Consider the following 18,931-nt stretch of genomic DNA (forward strand, 5'->3'; position numbering starts at 1 on the left):
GGGAAGGGGGCCCGGAGCTCCAGGGCCCGCTGCTGCCAGGCTCCCCGGGCAGAAATGGAGTTTCAGAGCCCACCCTGCGTGCCGTGGTCACGGTGTACCCCAGTGCTGGGGTTGTGTGCCCCTCGACAGAGGAGGGCTTTCTGCTGACCTCCAAAACCAGCCCCTCGCTCTTAGTTCATTCCCTGTCCCCGTGAAGCACCTTCTTCCCACCTCAGGTGTTGAACTGTTGAAAGTCTCTCCAGAGGAGATTGCACCTGCAGCCTTCTAGAAGCTCAGGGCTGGCCTCAGGGTCTGGGAGTAGTTTTGCTCTGTGAAAGGAGGCAAAGTCTTCATCCCCTGGGGAGGCAAGCTAACAGCAGTGCTAGCTGGTCAGGCTGTGGCTTTGGGGCTTGCTGGGAGAGCCCTCCATTCAAAACTTTCTCTCCCACTGAGGATGGGGATTGCTTGAACTTCTGAGAATTTGCTTTGCAATCAATACTGTTATAATTAAATCTGAAATAGTAATCAAAAACTCTAACAAGCAAAATCTAAAAGGGGGGTGAGATTAGTTTGAACAGTTTGTCCAGAGCTCCCTGGCAGCCTGAGTAAAAAGGGAAATATGCCTGAACCCGGACTCATTGGGAATATTGTGAGTTTTAAAAGGCTCTGACCTTTCCAAATGTAAATTTATTTTAAAATACCCAATTTACCTTTCCAGAGGACAAATGCTCCCCTGACCCTCAGATGGTCTAATAATGTGACCTGCCCCCTCTTCTGGTCCACAGTGAGACTCTCCAGCCTAGCACCTTTTTTGTGCCTAGAAAGTGTTAAACATTCATCACCAGTTCTTGGTTCCTGTGTGGATGTCTTCAAAATCTTCCGAATTCCTGCTTCCTTTTGTGCCCAGAGCAGCCCTGCCAGGCAGGAAGCCTCTGCTCCTTCTATAGGTGCAGAAGTGCCCCGGTCTGGTGGCACGGTGGCTGTGGGCCAGGCGCCCCGTGGCCAGCTAGAGAATGGTGCACCTGAGGCTTGAGCCAAGGCCTTCAAACCCCAAAGCCAGGGAGCTTACCCTGCTGTGACCAGATGTTTTGGAGGAGGTGGCCTTAGTTCTGAAACTTGACACAGAGGTTCAGGTAGGCGGGCATTGAAGGGAAGGCACTACAGAACAGGGAGAAAGTGGAAGGTGCCGTGGGCAACCACCAGACCCTTGTGAGTGGACAAGGGGGGCTGCTGTGTGGGGACAGGGAACAGAAGGAAACGGGAGAGATGGAAACCAGAGGGCCAAGCCATGCCAAGGAGTCCCAAGCGTGTCCCGGAGGCAACAAGGAGCCGTAGATGGTTGTTGAGTGAGGGATGCTGGGAGGAGCCTGACAGTGTGGTTTGCCTGCAGGTTGCAGGGCTGGGGAGGGACCGCGGCCCCCTGCAGCGGGGTGCGAGGAGGAAAGCCGTCCTCTCCTGGGGCAGCTGTGGAGGTAGGAGTCCAGCTGGAGTCCTGGGCCCTGAGCGTCCTTCAGAGTCCCTCTTCCGCTCTCTGGCCCGGAGCCTGTTGCTTAGGAACAAGATAAGCACTTGGCATTGGACGCCCACGCCATTCCATCCCTGGAGGAGCACACCCTTCCTTCTGAGGCTTGCACAAGAGTGTCTGCCCTGGGCCGCCTCCCCCACCGCCCGGGGGAGGGTCTCCTCCCCAAGAGGGCTTGTTGCTTCTCCTCCTCCCGGCTCCCCTTCACTGGCCTCCCCCAGCCTTCTGCTCTGACCTGGTTGCTGGTCTCGCTGTCACAGGGCAGCCCTCCCTGGGGGGCCTGGCGCCATGACAGCAGGGGCAGCTCTGGGCCCGGCTGCCCCAGGTGAACCCTCCCAATCACCCCTGTGTGCCCTGGGCAAGCTGTGTCCCCTCTCTGGGACTGGGCATGGGGTCAGAAGTGCGTGTGGGCGTGGGGCAGGGCGGGCAGGATGTGGGGCCTCGGGGGCACGGAGTGGGGAGCCGCTTTGTCCAAGCTGAGGGGCCCTGGGGCCTGTTCTTGGGCTTGGTCACCCGTTCCGCACCCACCCCGGCTCTGTGCTTCTCCGGCTGGGGCTCAGCCCTACCAGGGCATAGATGGATTCACACCCAGAACCTGGGGTCACCCTGGAGCTGAGGCCTGGAGGCCCCTCCAGAGTCAGCAGGAAGGGGGGCAACACCAAGGGTCCACAGCCCTTCCCTCTGAGACCAGCTGGTCTGTGGCCCTTGGAGCTTCTGTGTCTTCTTCCCTGAGAGAGGCTCCCCTAAACCCCTCACTGGCCCACTCCTGCCTGGGAAACGGGGCAGTGAGGCTGTGAGGTTATATGCCCTGTGGGTTGTACGGCTGGGGGGCACCTCCCCTGTGGGGTGCCGCAGCCCCCAGGAGCCAACTCCCACTCCCGGCCGCCTTCCAGCCGTGCGCCTCACGCCCCCATATTGCATCAGGGGCGGGTTTCTCCGGTTTAGCTCAGAGCCCCAGTGCGTGGGGCACGCTTGAACACACTTTTTCTCTCCCAGCTGCTCCCGGCTCTTCCACTCAGTTTGGGGCTTTCAGAGAAACGACAGGCCCCGCTCATAACATGTCAGCATTTTCACGTTTTAGACCTCAGTGGGCTCCATGCTTTCCAAAGTCAGTCTCAGATTCGACTCAGAGCCCTCCCCTGCTCCCCGACCCGGTTTGACCTGGAGGGCAGGGGCGAGGGTGGGTCCCACCTTCCCCAGTTCACAGCTGGGGCACAGAGAGGCCGCCCCACATGTCCTGTGTCCCACACAAGTTAGTGGCAGAGCTGGAGATCCGTGCCACATCTGCTAGAGGAGGGAGCACTCTGGGGGAAACAGGAAACTGTTTGGAACTTTCTAGAAGGGCCGTGTTGGGGCGGCAGCCCAGGCCCATCTCCGTTGCTGTGATGAGCCAGTCCAGGGTGTGTGGGTGAGCGGGCGGATTCCCACGACCTCTGCCCCAGGCAGTGGGGACACACTCCCCCGAGGACATGCCCTCTGCTGATGACTGTTGGCGTCAGGACTCACGACAAGACTCTGTGCTGTCCTTTGCAAAGCCCTGCAAAGTGACGCTGAGCTCCAGTTGTGTTTAGAAAGTGATGATTGCTGTTTCCACGACAACGGTCCTTTGTGCATGTTGCTCTTGCCTCCGAGGTCAGGGCTTGCTGTTCGTGAGACTCTGCCCCAAGTTCGCTGCGATGAGTGAGGGGCTGGGGCCGGTGTCAGGTCCACATCCCCCTGCAGCCTCAGCTGGCATGCTGACCCGGAGCCTCTGGGCCCTCCCCTGGGGCCGGGCAGGAGGCAGACTCTCCCGTCCAAGGTGTCCTCAGATGGCTACCGCGGGGCATTGGGCCACCGGGTCTTCCTGTCGTGACAGCGTTCGGCCTCGTGTGCATAGAGTCGGCTATCAGGCGTGCCCGTGGGCCTGTGGCTGTTAGCTTTCCTCAGCCCGAGACACGTGTGTGAGCCTGGACCATTATTATCCCCACTGTGCCGAGCACAGAGACGCGGCGGGACTTGCCCGCCGTCACACAGCGGGTGGGGCAGCCTGACTCCAAGGGCCGTGTTTCTAACCACAGCTCACCCTGCCTCTCCACCAGCCCCTGGCGCAACGCGGCGTAGCGTGCTCCTCCGCCTTGTCCCCAGGGGCCAACTCCCTGTACGAAGGGAGAGTACGAAGCACGCGAAGGCTCCGAGCCGGGTTTCTCGACTCTGGCACCGTTGACAGCTGGGGCCAGATGATTCTCCGCTGTGGGACCATCCCGTCCGCTGGGGGATGTTGAGCAGCATCTCTGGCCTCGGCCCCCAGGTGCCTGGAGCATGCCCCCTCCAGTTGCGACCATCAGAAGTGTCTCCAGACATTGCCAAGTGTCCCCGGGGGAGCGCAGTGGTCCTCGGCTGTGAGGCAGTGACCTGGAGCTTACGGAGCGAGCCCGCGCTCAAAGCCAGCCCGCTCGAATCCAGAATGGGCGCGTTGCGTTGTCTCTGGGCTGCTGGGACCGATGGAGGTAGCGGGTTGGGAATGGGGTCTGGACGCCTCCTGAACTTGAGAGGGGCGGGCATTCTCTTGGTGCCCGTTCATTCACTCACGCATGCATGCCTTCGGCAGGCGTCCGAGCTGCCAGCCCACGCTGGGCCCCCAGGGTCCCCAGATGAACAAGCCACCCTCTTCCCTCGCGGCCCTGGATCTCGGAGTGTGGTCCGATCTTCGGGTGGTTTCCAGAGTTGCATGTGGATTTGAACAGTGTGAGAATTTAGGAAAGCCAGAACTTGACCAACAGTCTTGTGGGCGTCAAGTATTTTCTGTTCTTAGAACAGTAAGACACTCTGTCCGCCGAGAAGGGCAGGAGCGTGGGTCAGAGGAGCATCTCTGGAGCCCTGCTGTGCACCCCACCCCGAGCCCTATCCCTTTCCCCTTCCGTCCTGGTGGGCGGCACCTCCTGGCGCGGGCGTGGCGAGTGTGGTCTTCGCCTTTTGTCATTTAATGGGACCGCTCACCCCACCAGTGAGGAAATGGGGGCCTGCAGAGGACAGAGCTTGTCTCAGTGTGACCCCGAGAATGGTGGGGGCCAGGACTGGTAGCCAGGCCACATTCTTCCATCTTGGGGAGCGGGGTCCCACTCTGCCTGCGAGCCCCTGGGCTGAGCCCAGGACTGTAGTGTTGCTCAGGGGCTCCTGTGGGCTGTGGGGGGCTGTTTGCCAGATGACTTCACCTTGTCTCTGCTCCTCAGGACCCTGTGGGGGTCCCCAAGGCCCTGCCTGTCCTGCCCCTGCCACGCGCAGACACACACACCCCCCGCATGCTCACACAGACACACAGGGACGTGCTCACACACATAGTCACATAGACACACAAACACACACAGATGCACACACAGACCCACTCCCACAAGGACACACATTCATGCAGAAACACACGGACACATTTGCACACACACACACACACACATCCATGCACGCGGTCACACACAGAGGTGCACACTCTCACACTCAGCACACTCAAACATGCGCACCCCGGGCAGGTCATGCCGCCGGTCTCTGCACCTGGGGTTCCCCTGGCCTGTTGCACCCCATCATCCTTCAGCGCAGGGGACCCTGGCTGTGGGGGCCCTGGTACGGCCGCCCACACTGGAAGGCCTGGAGGCAGCTGGGCCGTGCCAGGACCCGGAGGCCCAAGTGCTAAGGCAAGGGCCTGGGACCCAGGGGCTGTCAAGCAGGGACGGGCTGGTGTGGGGATGACAGTCAGGGCTCCAGAGCAGGTGGGGGCCCCGGGATGAGGAGCATGCATCACCTGGGGGGGGGGGGTTCGCCAAGAGAGGAAGCCCCGAGGCTACCTGCCTGGGGCCCGGCTCCGACGTGGGCTGACACTCGCAGCAGAACATGGGTGGGGGACTGGGCGGTCTGTGTCTGGGATGCGGCACAGACGGCCACAGGAGGTCCTGACGAGAGTGGGCCAGGAGGGCTTCCTGGAAGGGGCATCCGGGCAGCGGGAACTGCTGGAGGAAGGAGTGGCGGGGGGGGCACATCTCCTTGGGGGTGCACGTTGGTCAGGTCACTTAGGTTCACAGTCTGCTTGACGACAGAGGACAGATGGGGCCCCCCAGACCTGCTGCCTCCCCTCCAGGCAGCCCCTGCCCTGCAGTGCGCTCTTGTTCGAGGACACCCCAGCTGTCCGGGGCTGGCGCCCATCCTCTGGCAGGTGCGGCCTCTGTCAGCATCCAGCCCAGGCTGCATGCAGTCAGCACTCAATGCCCGCGAGCGTGAACTTTGTGATTTGTTTTCTACACGTTCACAGCATTCAGCACACCCAGCCGGACTGTCCCCTCTGTTCCCTCCCGCAGGGCGGCTCTAGGCACTTCTGTGTCGGGAGACCCGGTGGTCCGGGCCCCCACGCCTCCTGGCCCACAGTGACAATGTCCGTGTCCTGCTCTTTCTTTCAGGTTGTGGGGGCTGTGGCACAGAAATAAAAAGTGGCCAGTCCCTGGTGGCTCTGGACAAACACTGGCATCTGGGCTGTTTTAAGTGTGAGACATGCGGGAAGCAACTGGACGCGGAGTACATCAGCAAGTGAGTGGCAGGCTCCTCCCGTGTCCCTCCTGTGGTCACTCCCGTCCTGTCCCCGTGCGGACTCAGGGCCCTGCGGGTTTGTCTCCCCCCCCCCCCCCACCTGGCGGTCTCCTCGCACCAGCCTGGCTTCCTTAGCGTGGTCCGCAGAGACCACAGCTCCATTTCTGTGGATCGAAACAGAGAGTGCTCTTTGCCTTTGCAAATGCTTCCCCTTGCCCGTCCCTGGGGGTCACCCTCCCGTGGTGCCCGGATCACCTGCAGAATGCACGGTGGATGCCGGCTGACTCCAGCAGCAGGAGTGAGGGGAAGAGGGCTGAGTCGCCTCACCTGTCACAGAGGAGATGACTCAGCCCCAGCTCCAACTTCTGCAGCGCTTGGCCATCCCGCTGCTCCCGCAGACGACCCTGTGTCCCCAGACCGCAGACGTGCGGCCAGGATGCAGTGATGGCTGGTCTGGGTGGGGGTCGGAGAGCACATCTCAGAAGGCAGTGCAGACGGAGCCTCTGGAGATCTTAGCCCTGAGCAGGAGCAGCTGGTTTGCCAGGAAGGGGTGCATTTCAGTCCCTGGGATCGGGGACTGCGTCAGGGAAGCCCCCCTACGGCCCAGAGTTAGGGGGTGAGCCGAAATGTGCAGAGCAGGCTGCTTCCTGCAAGTTAGGGAGCTCCAGGGGCAGCTAATGTGGGAGAGCCTGCCGGTTCTTGACGCCGAGGGAGCAGAACGGTCCCAGGAACTGCACACAGTCACACACACATGCATGCATACACGCCCACGCACGTGTGCACGCTCATACACATGGACACACTCGTACATTCATACACTCACACGCGCATGCACACACACACGCATGCATGAGTACCTGTCACACCCAAGGCATCCAGACCAGGTTGCCGCTGTGCCCCGTCCATCTCCTGGCTGCTCTCGTACCTTCCCTGTGCACGAGGCCACTCGTGGGGGAAACGGGGTGACGGGAGTGGGGGTCTCTGTCTGGTGTCCTACAACCCCGTGTGAGTCCATACTCATCTCAAAACAAAACGTTTTCAGTTAAAGCCCCCAAGCCCAGACGAGCCTCTGTCCAGGCTGGATCAGGCAGGGGAAGGTACTGGCCACTCCTCTGTCATAGTAAAGGGAAGGGGAGAGTGACTCCCTTGAAGGCAGGCCCAGGAGACAGAGCACTTTAAAATGAAATAAACTAAAACGTGCCCAGCCCCCAGGGTGCTTCCTGCCATGGTAGCTCACCCACACGGCTCGCCTGTCACTCAGCAGCCTCCAGAACGGTCGCAGAAGTGACAGGGAGGGTGCGTTGGTGTTGCCATAGAGACGTAGTCGTTGAGTCTCCGGGGTTCGGGGCACAGACACCCATGGTGGGAATAACAGGGGCCCTGAGGTCAGTGGCGTTTGAAAGTAGACCTTGAGGTCTCAATTTATCTCTTCCTCTCCGGGAAGGAAGGGCTTCATCCTCTCTGGGGCTGTGGTCAGAGACACACCCTGCAGCCACGGCAACCCCAGGGGCTCATAACCCCCCGCTGCCCTTCCCGTCCTGCAGGCCACCTCCTCCAGGAAGCCTTCCAGGACGTCCTACGTCCTACAGAAGGTCCAGAGGGCGGCATTAGCCCTGGTCTTGCAAAAGTCGAGAACTCTTACCTTCTGTTGGCAGCTGCATAAAAATCAAAACCCAACCGGGAGTAACGGGGCAACTTCCGCAGTGCGGGGGAGGGGAGATGTGTGCGGGGGAAGCGGGCGCCCCTGCCTGCCAGTGGCCTCCACACCCGGGGGGCGGCCTGGTTAGCAATGACAATGGCCTCGGCCACCAATTGGCAAGGGCCTGCCGTGTGCTAGGCCACACCTTCTCATCTTTAGACCTTACTGTAATTTCTCCCATTTTATGGCTGGGGAAGCCGAGGCTCAGAGAGGTTATGCGACTTGCCCGGGGGCACACAGCGGGGGCGTGGTGGCATGTGAGCGCTAGCCTGCTCACTTTGCCGCTGCCCACCGGCTCCTCCCCACACGGAGCACGGCCACCAACCCAGGAGCCTTGGCACCTCCTCCGGGCCGTCCCCCTGCCATGTCCTATTGTAATAACAATTGCGGTCACTTTCGAATCAGCTCCCGCCACGGGCCGGGTGCTGTGCCTGGCCGTGTGCCCATACTGTCCTCCCGTCCGCAACCCCGAAAACCAGCTGCCCCCCTCACCGCGCATCCAGGGGAGGCTCAGTGTTGAAGCGACTCGCCCCGGGCTGCCCAGAGCCTCAGAGCGGCACCCGAAACCGTGTGTCGCTCGTCACTGCTTCCCCATGCCACAAACGTGGTGCGCACGCTGTAAATATGCGTGCAGAGTGGACACGTCCCCCGCGGCCCTCCTGACCCCTCCCGCGAGGCCGGATGCCTCTGCAGCCACGCCCGGGGACGGAGCGGCGCAGTCCCCACCCACCATGATTTGTAGGGCGCCCCAGACCCCTTTGGGGGGAGTCTATTTCCTCAGCACCCCCTGGTGAGTAAATAAGCTATTTCCCATCCACACGCCCCACGTGGGACAGAACGAACCGGAAGGAAGAGCCACGTCGTCAGTGGAAACATCTTCGGTTTCCCAGATGCAGCCCTATTCCCGCCGGTGAGCCTGGGAGGTGGCCACCAGCCCTCGCTCAGCCGCTGGGCCCCCAGGGGAACCCCGTGCGCGTCCTGACGGCCTGTCTCGTTGCAGGGACGGGCTGCCCTACTGCGAGGCCGACTACCACACCAAGTTCGGCATCCGCTGTGACGGCTGTGAGAAGTACATCACGGGGCACGTGCTGGAGGTGAGTGGGCCGCTGGGCGCCCTCTGGGCCAGGTCCTGCTCCCGGGCCTCTGGGGGTGTCTGACGTTCGTGTGCGTTTGTGCAAGAAGGAGCGCCCCTGAGTCTTTGCCTCCCCCTTCCTCCCAGTTCTGCCGGGGGACAGCTTCCTCAGCCTTCCAGGACCTGCTCGGTGAGGACCACCTCCTCCAGGAAGCCTTCCCTGGACACTGTCTCTCCCGCACCCTCTATAAGCTGATAGAGTTGGAGAGATGGGGGGTTGAAATCCTGGGTCCAGCCCTCCCATGTCTAGATGGAGGTCTGAGGCCTGGAGGAGTGAAAGTGAGCCCAGGAGGCAGGACCATGTGCCCAAAGGAGGCCCAGGGTGGTCGCCTGGCATGCCCAGTCACACAGCAGTCATGGGGTAGGCGGGCTTTCTGGGGGGTGGGAGTTTCATGGCTCTGTCTCTATGAAAAGCACATGTAGCATGCACTTTGGTACAGTTGTTCAGTAAGATAAACGCCATGGGATGACCACACCCCACCCACCGGGTTGTCAGACCCCGTCCATTCCTCTCCCCATTCTTCAGCCCCTCCTTGGCTCTGTGCTGGGGCCTGCCCATGTCCCCGGGAAGGCACAGGTGACAGAGGACCTCAGGGAATGGAGAGGGGGCCCTGACCCTGCTAAGGGACTTGGGAGCCTTTCCCACCAGGTCACAGAGGGGCCTCTGGGTTTGGGAGGGTAGGTTGGGGGATGAGGCTTTCGGGCCCCCACCTGGCGGTGATGCTGACAAAGACTTCTGAGCCAGGGAATGCCTGGGTCATATCGGCATTTTAAAGAGTGTGGGGCTGCCGCCGAGGCTGGAGGCTGGTGCTGGTGGCCAGAGGCTGGAGGCTGGGGACAGTGGGATGCGTGGCGGTGCCCTTCAGATCCCCAAGGATTCCTGCCCTGCCTGCGCTCACACCTAGTGCCTGGCACAGAATCGGCGTCCCCGGTGCCGCGGCGGAATTGTACATCGAGCGCTGGGTTGCTTTTCTCGAAATTACACTTGCTGTCCCTCCGAGCAGCAGGGACAGAGTTGCTCCAGGGCCTCAGCACCACCCACTTTCCCTCTTAGGGCTCTTTTGCCCCTCCACCCCAGGAGTGCGAAGGGGAGGGGGGTGTCACACCCCCCCCGGGGCAGGGCCGTCTCTCCCCTCATTCCCAGGGTGGGAACCCCCCGCCAGGCCAGCGCCCAGTGGGAGGGCCCAGGCTCGCAGAGGGGCCTGAGGGTGGGTGTGACTACACACTTATGGTCTGTGGAGGTTGTACAGAGCACAAATCGGAGGCGGGGGAGATCACAGATAATGCGATCATAGGTAGCTGAACTCTTTGGCTGGTTTCCTTCCAGTTTTTTCTGTCTCCATGTAATTCCAGTTGAGACCAAACCGTTGGTACAACATTATATTCTGAGTTTGTCCAGTTCGCATTTCCTAGTTAGCAGGTTCCCCTGTTTTTGTTTTTTCGTGTGTTTTGGGTACATTAGGCCTTTTTGTTAAGCAGCTGTATTGGAACATAGCTCATATAGCTGCAGAGTGTGGGGCCCCCGCCCCCCATGGGGAGTGTAGTCTTTATGAAATCCGTGCTGGTCTGCAGCTGAGAACGTGGGTCCTCACTCGCTTCCGTGACTTCCTTCTGTCCCTTGATGCCGGTCCCTATGATGGTTGAATGGACCCCAGCGCCTTCATTAGCTACTTCCCACATGCTGCCTGCTTACATGGGGCTGGGGTCTTCATGGTCGTCAGCTCCATCTGCGCTTATGGTCACACGACAAAGTTAGTCTGCGGGCGTCTTGTATGTATCGTCTATGTGACGTAATATTGATACCCACATCCTCTGAATATGTGGACGCAGACTATGACCCTCTTCCAGGACGCCATGGCGCTATAAATGTTAGGGACAGGGACCCGCCTGCCCCACTGCCAGTGGTTCAAACCACGTGTCTCTGTTCCCCGTCCAGACCTTCTACTCTCTCCTGGGCTCCCACACACGTGTGCTGGGCCATCGGCCACCCCGAGCAGGTGGCAGAACCAGACTTGAAGCTGGGCTCCCCGGGCTCCTGGCTCCTGTTCCTTCCCCACCGTGCAGCCTCTCCCCGGGTGTAGACGCCGGTTTGCGTGTTGTTTTAGCACTGTGCCGCATGTGATGGCCAAAAGTGGGGTGCATCTGAGGCTCAGGTGGGCTGAGCTGTTGTTGCAGATGTGTGGACCTAGCCTGACCTGCTTCCTGGCACCCTCCGGCATCGGCCCCTGCACCCGGGGGGCGGGGTGGAGACCTGACCCCAACCTTGCTGCCTGCCCTCAGCAAGCTCTGTGCTGAGCAAGAGAACATTCCAGTACCTCAGGGATTGAATGAGACATGGTCTGTGAAGTGTCCCCCAGCTCAGTGCTGGCCCCGTGGTAAACACTGGGGGTTAGGGGCTTCCTTATTGTCACCAGGTAATCAGCGGGCCTCCCCTGGATGGGTGACCCCATGTGCACTGTGTGTCCTTGAAATTTAATGCTGGGCCAAATATAGAATGTGGGGGTTCGGTGACTGCAAAGGGAGCACCTCCAGTGCACTCCGGTTTATCATCAGGAAGGGACCGTCTTAGTTACGAAGAACAGGAGAAAAACAGGTCTGGATTTTCCTCCTTGTCAGTGGTGGGGGATAAAGGCCTCCCAGGGAAGATTAATGCTTTTGTTTTCGCGAGTTCCCTGGCGTGGCTGAGTCGGCGGCGGGCTCTGCAAAGCTCTGAGCATCCTCCTTTGCCAGGCGGCAGCTGCAGGCGGGCAGAGACGAGCCCGATTCCGCAGGCGGGGAGCCGCCGCCCCCCCCTTGCCACCACCTGAACTTGGCCCCGGGCGTGCTGGCGCCCCGCTGGGCGGGCAGGGGGCTCTCAGGGGCAGTAGGTGGCAGGATCTGAAAAAGAAGGAACAGGATCCAGACCTCTGGCTGAAGGCTGAGCGTGCCCGTCCTCACAGTCACATTGCCCGTTCCAGCCGACCTGCCTGGGGAGCAGGCACTGGAGAGGGGCTGTGGGGGCTGGCCGATCGGACTGGGCTCTGTTGCGAGGACCCCGTGCAGGTAGGAGGCCTCTCCAGGCGCTTCGGAGGGCTGATGGGGAGGCTGCAGGAGCCATGCGGGGTTGCAGGTGGGTGGGCTTGCAGGGAGCTGGGACAGATCGGCCAGGTGAGACTCCCTGGGGCACCTGTCACCCCCCCCCGCTTTGTCCCCACCAGATGCCTGTCCCACTCCGAGCTTTCCTGTCCTCAGAGCCCGAGCAGGAGAGCAGCCCAGGCCCCCTTCCCCAACAGCAGGAGCCAGCAATCTGTGCTGCGTCTGTGTGCGGTGGGCACAGTGCCATCTTGCTGCTGGGCTCCAGCAGCGCCTGCACGTCCCCCTGTGAAATGTGCATCCCGGGGCGACGGTGGGGCCTTTCCTCCCCCTTCCTTAGTTATTCCTAAATATGTAGCATCGTCTTCCCGGTGTCTTCCCCGATCCTGCGTGTCTCGGGGTGTCTGTCTCGGGGAGGCTGCTCCATGCTGGGGAGCAGATGAAGGAGCCTCATGGGTCTGGGGGGGACGTGGGAGGGGCTGTCTGCCCCCACCCTATTGCTGAGATGGATGGAAGGCTGGGGGTGTGGGGAGGGCTGGGGTGTGGGGGCAGAGGTGGGGGGCCTGGGGCGGTCCTCTGCATGGCTGGAGTCCCCCACGGAGAGAGCTAAGAGGTGGCTACGGGACTGTCTGCCCGGGACAGCGGTGTAACCAGACCAACTAGACCCAGAGTTCCATAAGGGGGGGCTGAGTGAGGGGGGCGAGGGGAGTCCTGGCTCAGTCCTCGCCCCCGCCCCACCCCTGCCTTGTTCTCTGCTGGCTGGAGTGCTTCCCTGCACAGGTGGGAGTTGCGGGGGCGGGGATGGGCCCTGCCCTCCTTAACCCTTGCGGTGCTGGTGCTGCTGTCTGAGCCCCACCTGCATGGTGCAGTCCGCCTGTCTCCATGGTAACGAGAAGCCCAGGGTCCCTCTGGGACCACTAATTAATTCCTCCTTCCCTCTCTCCCTCCCCCTGCCCGCCTTCCCTTCTCTCTTCCTTAACCCACCACTCACCTACAGACCCTCCGAACACTCCCTGTGTCCCCTGTCCCAGGCTGGTGGCGGCTGGGCTGCCAGCCTGCACTGCGCCCCCCCCACCGCCCAGGAGCCCTGGTGGGAGGGGGGCCCGCAGGCAGCTCCCACCCTGGGTCAGGCAGCCCCTAAACATTTCTCCATTTCAAATAAACCATCCCCTGGGGCTACAGGACATCCGTTACTTGCTTTCCCCATCTTCCTTTGGCATGCTCCATTTTACCCTCCTAAGCAGGTATGACTTTTATCAATGGGAGAAAATAGTTCCAAAGAAATAAAACCATTTCCTCAGGACGGAAACCAAGTCAGCTTCCCAAGGCCCCACTTCTCCCTCTCTTTTTGTAATTTGATGAATGTGTTTACTTAAAAAAACATTCAGAAGCAATACCTGTTTATCATAAAATAAACGGAAAAATCATCCGTAATAAACACCACCACCCAGACTAACTACTGTTAGCACTTAGAAATCAGAGACCCCGAGCCGAGAGGGAACACGTGGGGTCAGCGATGGGGGGACAGTGACAGGGGTGAGGTCAGGGGCTCTGGGGAGGGGGCTGCCGATCGCACAGGGCTTCGCCCTCAGGGCCCTGCATGGTGAGGAGCTGGGCTCTTCTCCCGGGGGGACGTAGCTCCTGGGGGGTCGTAGGTCACGGAGCCGGTCCGGGAAGTCTGCGCGGCTGACAGACACTCTGCTGAAGGTTTTCATTAGCTTCACGGTACGTTTCATCATCTCGGCGCATGCTGGTGATGAGGTCTTTTCGACCTGGAGTCCGTTCTGGCCGCTCAACAAGGACACTGGAGCTGTGCCTCAGGCCGGTGGAGGCCCGGGAGTGGCATGGGCGGCCCTCCGCAGCCTGGCGGCCAGGGGAGCACGCAGAGGGCCACGGGGGCGCAGCCTGGTGTCCAGGGAGCAGAAGGGGCCAGGGGTGAGGGGACGCCTGCCTCCCATGTGCGGGGCCTATCCCTCTGTGCTGCCCACGGCCGGGTGCGGGGCGGGAGCTTCTGGAGCCCAGAGACCCTGCCCGAGTCCCCGGGGCTGGCCACGCCCTGCGTGTCGGTGGTGGGACGTGCTCCAGTCCCCCGCGCTGACTTGGTCCTGAGTAAGGAGCTGCGCTTGTTCTAGGCCCCTGGAGCCCACCTTCCTGCGTTCCTCACGAGCCTTGTTCTGTCTTATTCAAGATGACAGCCACTTGCCGGAGGCACACACGTCACTTTAAAACCACGCACTGCAGAAGCTCATGAGCTTTTAATATTCTTCAGAAATCCGAGCCATCTTGAGACCCACCTGGCGCAGGGCTGGGCCATCTGCCCGGCTGGGGGCTGGGTGGTTGCACAGACCACACCCCAGGTGCTGACGCTCCCGGCCCGTAGTGCCCAGGAATGGGGAGGAGAGGCTCTGAAAGGGCAGGGGCTGCAGCAGCCTCAGGATGACGTGGAACATCCGGTCACCGTGGCCACGGGGGAGAGGACAGGAGATACCGTGGGGCCCGATACAAGGAGCGAGGGCGCTTTGACTTTGGACTCTATGGCGGGTCTTAGTCCACCGGAGCTGCTGCAGCCATTCTGGGCCCTGGGTGCTGAAACCCCAGGCAGCGTTCCTGTCCGTGCTGGGGGCAGCAAGTCTGCCGTCCTTCGGTTCCTGGGGAGGGCCCGCTGCCCGCACTGCAGACGGCCACCTTCTCCCTGTGCCCTCACATGGTGGAGACAGAACTCGGGTGTCCTGTCTTACAGGACACCGACGTCCTCATAGGACATCTCGGGGCCGCACGTGTCAGGACTCCAGTCCTTTCTAAGGCTGAAGGATATTCCACTGTGTGGCTGGACCACAGTTTGTTTACCTGCTTGCCCCCCCGGGGCCATTTGGGGCTGTTTGCACCCTGGAGCCGCTGTGAAAATGGCCACCGTGGACACTCGCGTCCAAGTTGTGCAGACCTGTGTTTTTGCTGTGCTCTCGCCTCCATTCTGTTCCAACCCAGGAGTGGAACCACCGGGTCCAGTGGTAACTCTGCGTCTCTTTTTGAGGCGCCGGCAGCCACACGCACATTCCCCCCAGCAGGTGCACAGGGGCCCCGCTCTCCCCACATCCTCGCTGACACGCACTGTCCCTTGGGTCTCACTTCGATTACGGCCACCCTAATGGGCATGGAGTGGCGTCTCGTGGCAGTTTGAACTTACCCTTCCTCTGTGACGGTGACATCCAGCATCTGGCATGTGCTCCTCGGCCACTTGTGTGTCTTCTTTGGAAAAATGTCTATTCGAGTTCTTTGCCCACTTTCTAAGTGGACTGTTTGTCCCTTTGTCATTGAGCTGTAAGAATTCTTTATATGTTCCAGATGTTAAGCCGGGTCCTCCCATTCCACAGGCTATCTTTCCACTTTCTCGACCATGTCCTCAGATGCACAGTAGTTTGATATTTGTGAGAAAAAACATACCTATTTTTGTTATTGCTATTCATGCTTTTGGTGTCCAATCCAAGAAGGTACTGCCAAACCTGGGGCGAAGATGCACCCCTGTTTTCTCCTAAGAGATTTGTAGTTTTAGCTCTTAATTTCAGTCATCAGTCCACCTTGTGGGTCTTGCTGACGTGTCACACACACAGAATCCTACACGAATCCTACAGCTTGATCGGTGTCCATAAACCGGACACATCTGTGTAACAAGCACCCTGATCAAGAAGGAGAACGTGCCCAGCCCCCAGGAACCCCAGGGCGGCCACCTCCCTGACTCTAATAAAGGAGACTCATCGGCCTGGTTCTGCACTTCGTGTGAATGTAATCCGTGCTCTCCAGTGTCTGCCTCTTTCCTCCCTCCTGGGTGTCTCAGGGTTTCCCTGTGGACTGTCCAGGGCGGGGACTGGGGAGCAGGTGACGCTGGGGTCAGCACCCGAGAGCTGGGACCGCCAGGCTGGGGGCTGGGAGGCCACCAAGGGCCACGCTCCTGGGCTCCAGTCCTGCTCCACCAACTCTGTGCTGTGTGACCTTTCTCAGCTCCCTCCACCGTTCTGTGCACCATGTGGAAAATGAGGATAATAATGTAGCTCATAGGGCTTCTGGAGAGTGAAGACAAGGTAGCGTGTGAAAGGGCCTCGGCTCGAGCTATGGAAACAGTGGTGGAGTTGCTGTTATTTTGGGGGTTGGGGACGTTTGCCAGGTCTGGGTGGGAGTGCGTCCCCGAAGGCCGAAGACTGTGTATGCAGGGCCAGCCCCTCACAGCGGCCCGGGGCTGCCTCTCCGCCCTGTGTTAATTCTCATCCGTGCCGTTGGGGTTTCAAGCCTGTCGTCTTAGAAACCGTCCCCACGGTTTTCTCTCTCCTCCTACTCAGGTGTAGATGCCCTGTGTAGACACCAGGGTCTGTCTCCTTCAGTGGGTGTTGCAGAACTCCTGCTGTTTGAGATCATGGGGGTTGTCCCCCACCAGTGGGAAGGGGGCCTGGGTGACACGGGCACGAGGACAGGTCGGAGGTCACAATGTTTAAAATCACCAAAATGACCGCTTCGCCCTCATTCTGCCTGGGCCCGCGCTGCCCTGTGACCCTCTCCTCGGAGAGGACCCGCCAACTAGCGGTTCCTGAAGTGGCCCTGGGTAGACGTGGCCCCCGAGGGGCTCCCTGTCTAGTGGGGAAGAAGAAACCCGCAGGAGCCCAGACCAGGGATGTGTGCGGGGGAGGCTTTCAGGAGGAGGCGGCATTTGAGCTGCGATAAAGAACAGGGAGGGCCCGGGCAGGTGGAGCGGGGGAGGGTGCTCCCAGCGGAGGGATCGGGAGGAGGCTCCAGAGCAGGCGGGAGGACGATGGATGCAGCATCCCCGCGCTCCCCGGGAAGAATCCCTTCGCCCGGATGCATCGGTGGGCCGTGCCACGGGGCACATCACGCGGGAGAGGAGCGTGTTCTGGATTCCTCCTCCCTGCCACAGGGGTCACCTTGGGGCAGGGGTTCTCCGACGGCTCGGTGGTGAGGGAGGAGAGTGAGATGTGGGTGTGCATTTGAGCCCCTCACGTGCTCATCCGCGGAAGTGCTGTTACTAACTCACATTCAGGAAGGGGTCATCGGACCTTCCCACGTCAGGGAAGACTGAAACATGGCGTTAGCACCACGGCTGCCAGCCGGCTGCCGCCCGCCTTACCCCAACGCTAACAATATTACCGTGGAGGGGTGCCGAGTATGATAGTTTGGGGCGATTCTTCTGTGCCGTCCAGAACTACGCCACGCCAGCCAGTGTGATTAGTTGACGTTATGTCTGTATTAATCTTTGCATTTAATTTAATGGATGCTAAGGATTATAAAAACAGTAAATGCTAATTGAGAAATCTGAGCAATAGGGAGATGCGTAAGACAGCCCACACCTCCGGTGCCTCCACCTGGAGAGTCACATTAGCTTCGGCCTCCCCTCTGCCCTCTCCCGCTGCGCCCCCCAACTCCGGTACAGAGACGGACAGGACCTGGCCCCCCTGCCCCACGAGGGAGGCAGATCCATCAACCACCGAGCTGGAGGAGCTGGGTGACACCCCTGCTCGCCTGGAGGTCGGGTGGTGCCGCTGGGTCTCTGCTCCCAGATGTGGCCCCTGGCGCGCGTGGCCCCAGTGCACGTGGCCTGCTTCCGCACCCAGTGCCCTGGACAGCCCGGGAGCACCCAGCGGACCCAGGCTCTCTCAGGTGCCGTCCTGGGACCCCGATGGATATGGGACATAGCACACACACAGCATCCTCTGAGGACCCCTCATGTGGGCACACTGTCCCCCCAGCCAAGTGTGGCTGCTTCTGTGGCCCCTTTAGCTTCGGTAGAAACACCTCTGTTTCGCTGTCTTTACAGGCAGGAGAAAAACACTACCACCCACTCTGTGCACTATGCGTCCGGTGCGGCCGGATGTTTGAGGAAGGCGAGGAGATGTACCTTCAAGGTAAGGACAAAACCGCGTTGCCCCGTCCCCTAGAGCAAGACAGGAACATGCCCTGGGCCCGTGTCCCGTGCTGGGTGGGAACTGGTGTCACCTCTATAGCTGGGAAGCCCCCCACCCAGCCCAGTGGCAACGTGTGGGAGGCAGAGAAATGGGACACGGTGACGGCCCGGGGCTGCTCGGCCCCTCCCCAGGACGATGGGTTGGGTCTGGAGACCCCATCTCTGCAGCCACTGTTTCTATTCAATGATCCGTCTGTGTCCAGCGACCCCGGAGGCAGGCCGAGCAAGGCTGGATGGATGGGAGAGCCACACACAGGCTGTTTCATGACCTCATGGGGCTGTCGTCTTGGGGCTGTGTGTCACACAGGCCTGCCTTTCTGAGCCCAGCCTCGTGGGGTGACGTCGCTAGGCTGGCCTCGTCCCCGGTGTCCCCTCTTGTTCCTTGAGTCTCTGCTTGAGAGCCCATGAAAGGGGTCCTTTGCGCCCCTCCCACTGCTGCTGGGACGTCTGGGTGGGAGGGGGCCCCCTCCAGCATCGCCCCCACTGTAAATAGTGCTTTCAGGCCTTTCTGATGCCCAGCACAATGGGCTGGGACCGCAGCATGGGGACAGGAGCTCACCATCAAGAGGGACCCAGTCTCAGGGAATAAAGGCGCTCTTCATGGCTCTGGGCTGTGGCAGGCACCCCGTTTCTAAAGCGAGTCCTGCCATGACTTTCTGTGGGATATGGAAGCCAGTCCCATCCCCTCTCCCAGCCTCAGATTTCCCAGTCGGTGTGACAAGGGGTGGACCCGGGTTGGAGCACCGGCCAGGGCCTCTTTGGGGGGGGTCTGGCCCCCGCCCAGCCTGGACACCCTGAAACCCTCTGCCTGGTCCACCTGGATGTTGGGGCTCCAGGAAGGTGCTGACAGGTGAATCCCGTACAGTTGAAGCTCTGAAAAGCAGGGGTCCCAGTGAGCCTCTCAGCCTTCGAGGAGGACGGGGCAGCCCACCCCCTCTCTGCTACCACCAGCACCACCTACCGTGGGGCAGACCTTTCCAGTAAATACAGGGGAGGAGCTGTTGATGCTCAGTAGTG

The 18,931-nt window shown here is 60.7% G+C and overlaps 1 protein-coding gene across 15 annotated transcripts in view; it reads left to right on the top strand.

Annotated features, from left to right (window-relative positions):
* The window catches only part of ABLIM2 (actin binding LIM protein family member 2), a 120,656-nt gene that overhangs the window by 32,643 nt on the left and 69,082 nt on the right, over positions 1–18,931 (top strand). For all 15 annotated transcript variants that reach the window (XR_006791873.3, XR_008506639.2, XR_008506641.2 and 12 more), the window contains exons 5-7: positions 5,920–6,046; positions 8,746–8,839; positions 17,768–17,855. Coding sequence is in view for 2 of the 15 variants with exons in the window: in XM_045881552.3 (XP_045737508.1) it covers positions 5,920–6,046; positions 8,746–8,839; positions 17,768–17,855 (309 nt within the window). In the remaining 13 variants the exon portion in view is untranslated. The remainder of the gene's footprint in view (positions 1–5,919; positions 6,047–8,745; positions 8,840–17,767; positions 17,856–18,931) is intronic.

This window comes from Mirounga angustirostris, unplaced genomic scaffold, assembly GCF_029215605.1.
Source record: "Mirounga angustirostris isolate CCGP_5_RB_7025 unplaced genomic scaffold, mMirAng1.0.hap1 SCAF_2, whole genome shotgun sequence".
Classification (NCBI taxonomy): domain Eukaryota; kingdom Metazoa; phylum Chordata; class Mammalia; order Carnivora; family Phocidae; genus Mirounga; species Mirounga angustirostris.